Below are 7,593 nucleotides of genomic sequence, written 5' to 3' on the forward strand. Positions count from 1 at the left end.
TGCACAAGGCTCCAGGCCCCCAACTCCCTCCTGACGTTTTCCGGGTAAGGCTCTGCCCGGCCTGGAAGGCAGGTTCTTCAGCGACCCAGGAGGAGGGAAGGCACGAGAAGTAGCAGTTATGAAGCTCCTACCATGCAGCACCCTCTAGAAGCTTCACCTGCGTGGTCATAATCTCCCGTAATCAGTCTAATCTCCCTTTGAGGGAGTTTCAGAAAAGGAAACTGAGGCTCAGGGCAAAGATTTGAGCCAGGGCTCCTCCTGCCTGCAGCAGGCCCTTTCCAAAGGCTCCTTGGGCTTGAGCATGGGACAGGTTGAGAACAGGCTGGCCTGCTTGCAGTATAAAGGACACCCACAGGCACAACGAGTCTCCTTGGCCATCCCCACGAAAGGCCTGGAAGGCTGGCAGCCCGGCTGCCCCTCGGGGGCAAGCACCCATCGAGTCTGGCTGGGAAGTCGGTAACCTGCTTCCTCTCGTTCTTCTCTCACAGTGAGTCCCTGTGGCCAATCGAGGCCAGGAATGCAGCCATTGCCAATCACTGCTTCACCTGTGCCATCAATCGTGTGGGTGAGGTAAGTCCCTGAAGTCTGGCCAGGTTCCTCTGCTTGGTCAACCAGGTGTACTGAGGAGGGAACAGAGTGATAAGCTGCGGTGAAACCTGCCTGCCAGAGGGGTCTCAGCCTCTTCAGTCCAGTGACGGCCACAGGCAAAGGAGCTGCTGTCTGCTTGCCCTGGGAGGGGGTACCTGTCACTCCTCTCCCTGTTCCTTCTCTTCGTGCATGCCACAACTCCTAGGATCCCAGAAGGGAGGAGACTGGCTCTGTGTGTTATTTTAAAGATATCACTATGTCCCTCCTCTATTTTTGTCTGTTTTTGTTTTTAGCTGGAAACTGTTTTGAAAGGCTCTCAGCCTCTCACCACCAAGTATCTGGTTTCGTATTTTTCTCCATGGGCCCCGTGCACTAAACAATTCTGACTACCAAACATAATGCATTCGATATGTAATAATCATCCCCATGCTTATCAGATATCAAACTCAAATCAGCGCATCTGACCAGTCTGACATAACCACGGTGTCTACACGAAATTGGTCTGATTTCTGGCAACATAAAGAAACTTGGTGTTTTAATTAGTTGTGTAACCCCATCACAGCTTGATGTGCCGTTTCCATTAGGCTTTGGGGAAAATATGGAAAACAGAGTGTGGACATCCCCTTCCTGCCTTCACAGACTCCAAGCTGGGGCTTTGGGACTCAACAGGCAAACCCCAGCCGCTGTCACAGCCCTGCACACCTCTCTGCAATGCCTTTCTTGTCTCCCGGCAGGTTATGATCTCCCGAAAGGCAAAATCCAGGTCTTTACCTTGCTTGGCAAATTCCCCGCTGGCTGCCTGGCCTGCGTTTTTCACCCAGTGCTGGGGGCTCAGTGGGGACGTTTAATAAGTACTTGTCGATTGCCCCGTGAGGACAGGCCCTTCCATCTCAGTTTAACTGTTTCTCACCTACCTCTGCCTCCGCCTGACTTCTGACGAGCGCAGAGGCCACCTATGGGTGTATCTCACCAGCTCTTATTTCACAGGAATACTTTCCGAATGAGTTTACCTCTGGAGATGGGAAGAAAGGTATGTTCCATGAATTTTCTTGGTGGGCCTCCCTGTCCCCTTCTCCATCTGCCTCCAGGCAGGGTCTGCCCCACAGACCTTGTCGCACAGCTGGCACGGCAGAGGGTGGGTTCCTCTTGACTCTTCCCCACTCGTGGGAGCCTGACTTTGCTCAGGACATGGCTCCGCAGTCCTGGGCTTGTGACCACCTCGTTCCCCAAATACGTATCAAAGGGGATTGGGTTGGACTCCATCCCTCCCTCAGCACTGGTGTGAAGATGGATGGAGAAAATGTGGGGGAGCCCTTTGTGAGCTCCCTGAAGAAGGGGGTGCTTCCTCCACTCTACAGACCTCCCTTCCTCCATCCTTTTCCTTGTCGGTCACCCCCCTCAGCTATTCAAATGCCCCAGAACACCGGCCTTGATGGCTTTGGGATCCTAAAAGCCACAGATTATTTTGATCTGAGGATCGGTACCGCCTCACCTCTGCTTAGGAAGCCCTCCTGGTCCTGCCTCTCTGGCAAGGAATGCGGGAGGGAGGGGCTGCCTCCCTCACCAAGACAGGGTCTGAACTAGCTCAGGGTGTCCCTTGGGTCTGTTTCCCAGAAAATCACGTCCTGAAAGGGTCCCAGGTTCCCCCCTCCCCCGACACACACACACACTGTAGGTCCAGGACTTCTAGAATCTCTAATCCCAGTTAGCTCCCTGCACAGAGGTGGGGGAGAGGCAGGGAAATGAGGTCCACTGGTTGCCTGCTATGTCTGAGCCTCTGCTGGGCCCTGCCCTGTGCCGACCTGCTCCTTACATGCCTGTGGGGCGGCCACTTTACTGGTGAGGGAGCCAAGCTGTAGAGTGAGGGTACAGGTGACACAGCTGGCAAACAAGTGAGGGCATAGGCTCCAGCTCAGCGTGTGGGGCCGCCACAGGAAGTGGGTCACACAGGAAGCCCTGCAGAGCCATATGACTCCCTTGGGCTGTGGGAACAGAAGCTGGGACCTCTACAAGGGTGACCTTTAGAAAAGTTCCCAGAGGCAGAGGTGAGGGTGTGAGGGTGACTTTTACAGCGATTGTCTGGGCCTTCAGGCCTGAGGAGAGAAGTGTGTCCTTGGGGCTGCAGCATTTGGCAGACGCTGGGTGCAGGGTGTGAACCCTTTGCCCTGGATGCCCCACCATGTCCCTGCCTCTCCGCAGAGCCCACCGTGTGCCGACAAAGCTCATGGTGTTTCCCTTTGTTCTTTCAAAGCTCACCAGAACTTTGGCTACTTTTATGGCTCGAGCTACGTGGCAGCCCCTGACAGTAGCCGCACGCCTGGGCTCTCCCGAAACCGGGACGGGCTGCTGGTTGCGGAGCTCAACCTCAACCTCTGCCGGCAGATGAATGACATCTGGAACTTCAAGGTGAGCTCCTGAGCCCCTGCTGTTTGTTGCCCAGCTCCTCTGCTTGGGCCCCCACCCTGCTCTCACGGCTGGGAACCCCGGCTGGTGGGTTTGCCCTCCGGGACCGTCCGGGTGAGACTCCGAGCTGAGCAGAGTGCTGGGTCTCTGCCTCCTTGCAGGCTCCAGCCAGTGGTGGTGCACAGGGGTGGAACCGTTGGGCGAAATGATGCCCGGGCAGCAGGCCTCAATAAATTCTCCTCTCATCTGATTTAGATTCTGGGCGCCTTCAAACAAATTAATCTCAATTTCATTTGTCTGGAGAATAGAGTGGATTGGCTTCTCTAATCCTTTTTTCCTTTCCAGGCATTTGCACTTATCACAAGATTAATGTGTGTGTCTGGCTCTGCCTGTGGCCGGGCCCCATGGTCTAGGTCTGGACAATAGAGGGAAATGGGTCACGCAGAGAAATGGAACCTAGGCCTGGCTCTGCCACCTCCTTGTTCGGTCACCGTAAGCAAGGCTTCTCTGCTCCTGGGCCTTAGTGCTCCCGTTTGTGAAACGAGAGGCTCAACTCAAATGTTCCAAACAGCTTTTGAGACCTAACACCTGTGACACCAGGATTCACGAGCGGGATGTAGGTGCCTGCCCTCCTAGAATGGGGCGGTGGCAGCCATGGCCTTGGACCCCATAGAATATAACATTTCATCATGGACGCAAACGGAGTTTTCTGTATTAGTGTCGGGCAGTATTTCCACCAACTCAGCACCCACTTATAAGCAAATTATACATGCCAATGAACGTCACCTTACCACAACTGAACGACTTTGCCCAGCATGTCTGGAAGGAGCCAGGACTTCGGATCCAGCCAGACAAGGGCTCTAGGCCCGGCTCCCCATGTAATTGAGCGTGGGTCCTTGGGCACTTTCCCTGGGTCTCACATCCTGATCAGACAAACAAGGCATTGCCCACAGGAAAGTCTGGCCTGTCTCTCCTCTTCTGGGAAGTTCAGATTAATGCAGGAATCCATGCAAATTACAAGTTGGAGTAACTTGTTCTAATAAATAGAATGTTTTCTCATTAGTAACTTGTTGAAGACAGAAGACTTCCCGAGCTGTGGTGATGGGCTTGAGCTCCTGTGAAGGCTTTGGGAGGGAGGCAGCGAGGGAATGCTGGGGTGCAAGCACCCTGGGTGGGCTTTCCAGTCCTTCCCCCCACCCTCTCCCAGCCTCTGTGTCCATGACGAAGTGCCATGTGGAGTAGTAGGACCTCCAGAACCAGAGCCAGGAGACCATGGTGCAAATCCCTAGGAGTGGAGTGACCCCACTCCTGGCTAGTGACCCGGAGCTGGTCACTCCCCTCGGGGGCTGTCGGCTGTTCTTCAGGGTTCTGCCAGAGCCCAGGACAGCCCTCCGTCCTGCCTCAAGGCAGGCCACACCTTCCAGATGAACAAATCACAGAAGTCTCCAGCAGGAGGGGCCGGGTTGTATGAGTCATCTCAGCATCCACGATCTTCACCACAGCCCTGGAATCCTCGCCAAGAAGTCCCGAGGGGTTGTTCCTCAATGTTACAGTCTGAAATTGTCCTGTGGACCAGCCTCCCTGACTCATTTCTGTCCTGTGGCTGCCCCCTAGTGGCAAAGGATGGTGGCGAGTAAATGAGGGGCGTTTATAAACGGGGAATCTCTAAAGTGCACCTGTTTTGCTTTCAGATGACAGGCAGATATGAGATGTATGCACGGGAGCTTGCCGAAGCTGTCAAGCACAACTACCGCCCCAATATTGTGAAAGAGTAGCTGGCCTTCAGCTCCTGCCCACCACGGAAGGCACCTCTGCCCCCAGCAGACCAGCAGGTGTGACAGGCTTTACACGTCCAAGTTCTCCTTGATGATTCCCTGATAACATTGCTGCCCAGATTGCTTTTCAAATGTCAAGACGGTGAGAGTAGAATGAGGAGTGACTGCATAATAGGTACGAGGTTTCCTTCTGGGGAGATGAAAATGTTTTGGGACTAGATAGAGGTGATGGTTACACACGTGGTGAATGTATTAAATGCCACTGAACTGTATACTTTAAAATGGTTCATTTTAGGTTATGTGAATTTTACCTCCATTTTTAAGAATCCCAGTCATTGATTCTGCAGGTTAAAGTTAAACTGTCAGCAGCTTGAGGGTAAGCGTGGAAGTGTGTGCACTAGTGGGAAAGGGTAACTGGATGGCTGTGGGCGGGGTGGGGGGACAGTCATCAGATGTGTCAGCTGAGCTAGGCTGCAGTCTCCAGTTCTTCCGTCAGACACTCATCTGGGTGTTGCCGTGAAGGTATTTTGTAGATGTGATTAAAGTCCGGAGCCAGTTAACTAAGCAAGTGAGATTATCCTAGATAAACCCCTCCCTCCCTCCCCCTCTCCCCCCTGTCCCCATAGGCCTGATTCAATGAGCCAAAGGACCCTGTGAGCAGAGCTGAGTCTTCAGCAACAAAGAGGAAATTCTGCTTGTGCACAGCAGCCTGGGTCTGTGCTGACAGTTCCAGTTTGCCTTTCTGGCAGCCTGCCCTACAGAGTTCAGATTTATCTCTCTAGCCCCCATAATCATAAATCAATTCCTTGCAATAAATCTCGTAACATATATCCTACTTTCTGCTTCTCTGATTAGACCCTGAATGATACAGATTCTGCTAGCAGAAGTGGTTCTGGAGGAACAGAATCTTGAGGATGAGCTTTCTGCATTGGTTTTAGGTTTTCTGGAATTTTTCTCTAATTTGATTGGATTTAAAGGCACTCATGACTATTTCCAGTAGGAAAGAGGGCAGCAGTCATCCATGGTGTGATGCATTAGAGATGTACATATAGGATAGGCCATCAGCCTGTACCCGAGAGTCCCAGCCTGGCCTTCCTTCCTGGTGGCCTACCCCATCTGTGGATTTGGGGCTTTATCCCCTACTGATTCTGCTTCTCTGGTTGAGCCCTGGCTGCCTGACTGACATAGCAGGTGACTCACCTCTCTGCACCTTGGTTTTCACATCTGTAAAGTGGGACCGTATCCCCTTTCCTGCTTTATGTCTCAGGAGAGTAGTGAGACAGACTAGATGGGCCGGGGAATCCCTTGGCAGTTGTCAGTGAGGCGCCCGTGTGGGCTCTGTCCCCTGCACCACACAGCAGAAATCCAGTCTGTGAAGGCTCAAAGCTCTGCAGCTGAGCCCAGCCGAGTGTTCTCTCGGAGGTCGTGGGGCGGGGTGGGGAGGGGGAGAGGCGGGGTCCTCGGTTCCATTTCACTGTTCCTAGTCAGAGAAGGCAGTGTCATGTGTCATGTCTTCCCTGCCCTAGCCCCTGGATTGCATGAACAACCCCATGTCAGGGCTGGGTGCTCCTAGACCGCCACCTGGGGTCAGAAAGCCCGATGGAGCTGCCTGGCCATAGCTCTGCGTTACCTCCCTTAACCTCTCTGAGCTTCAGGTTTTCACCTCATCTAACGGCCCTCTTTGCACCGTCTTTGTCTCAGATTCCAGCCCTGCAGACAGCGTGAGCTTTTCTGCGTGGCCTTCAGTCTCTAAAACCTTTGTGCCTGTGGTTTCTAAGATGAGCATGTAGTCAGCCTAAAATAGAGGCCAGCTTAGGAGACAAGTTGGTGCATTTATGAAATAGGAACTAATGCACCAGAAACTATTTGATTATCCACACCTCTCACTGCCTGGAAACAAAACGGTCAGGCCCATCTTAGAGTAGATAGGCCCTGCAGAGATGGAGTCATTTGAAGGTTTAACTCTTGCCTGGACTTTATAGATGCTCAGTAAACATTTATGGAATGAACCTGGGGAGGAAGTTTTTGTTTCTGTGTGATCATTGCTGATGCCACAGGAGGGAAGTGATGGTTCATTGTACGGGGCTGTGGCCCATGGCCCCGGTGCTCTCGGGTGAAGCCTCTGGCCCCTCTGAACCTCAGGTTTCTCACATCTACGATGAGAGGTGGCTGGGTTTGTAGCTCTCCAGGGGTTCGTTCTCTAGTTCTGCAGCATTCCTGCCAGCCCATGGCTTATTGCTAAAATCTGGGGTCAGGGAGGAATGTGGCCAAACTACAATGTGCCCAACAGGAAAAAAGGGCAAAGGCGTTCTCCAGGATACACCATAAGAGTATGTTAGGCCACAAAACAAGTCTTAATAAATTTGAAAAGATTGAAATCATACAAAGTTATCTTTTTTAATCACAATTGCAATGAAACTAGAAATCAGTAGCAGAAGGAAAAGCCCACAGCTAATATCATACATACTCAATGGTCAAAGACGCAAGCCCACTTTTTCTACTTCTATTCAACGTGGTACTGGACGTTCTAAGCAGAGCAATTAGGCAAGAAAAATAAAAAGTACCCAAATTTGAAAGGAAGAAGTAAAATTATGTTTGTGAATGACATAATCTTACATGTAGAAAACCCTAAAGATTCCGCACACAAAAATTATTAGAACCAATGAATTCTGCAAAACAGCAAGATAAAAAGTCAACACACAAAAATCAGTTGCATTTCTATACACTAACAATAAATAATCCAAACAGGAAATTAAGAAAAGAATTCCACGTACAATAGCATCAAAAAGAATAAAATAAGTTTGGAATTAACTTAGCCAAGGAGGTA

General features: G+C 51.6%; 1 protein-coding gene across 1 annotated transcript in view; it reads left to right on the forward strand.

The window, feature by feature from the left end:
- Positions 1-7,147, forward strand: part of UPB1 (beta-ureidopropionase 1) — a 31,829-nt gene extending 24,682 nt beyond the window's left edge. Inside the window, exons 7-10 of the mRNA XM_033098384.1 lie at positions 489-570; positions 1,576-1,618; positions 2,840-2,994; positions 4,683-7,147. Of these exons, the coding sequence (XP_032954275.1) occupies positions 489-570; positions 1,576-1,618; positions 2,840-2,994; positions 4,683-4,766 (364 nt within the window). The 3' untranslated portion in view covers positions 4,767-7,147. The remainder of the gene's footprint in view (positions 1-488; positions 571-1,575; positions 1,619-2,839; positions 2,995-4,682) is intronic.
- The last annotated feature ends 446 nt before the right edge of the window (positions 7,148-7,593 follow it).

Source organism: Rhinolophus ferrumequinum, chromosome 25 (genome assembly GCF_004115265.2).
Source record: "Rhinolophus ferrumequinum isolate MPI-CBG mRhiFer1 chromosome 25, mRhiFer1_v1.p, whole genome shotgun sequence".
NCBI lineage: Eukaryota > Metazoa > Chordata > Mammalia > Chiroptera > Rhinolophidae > Rhinolophus > Rhinolophus ferrumequinum.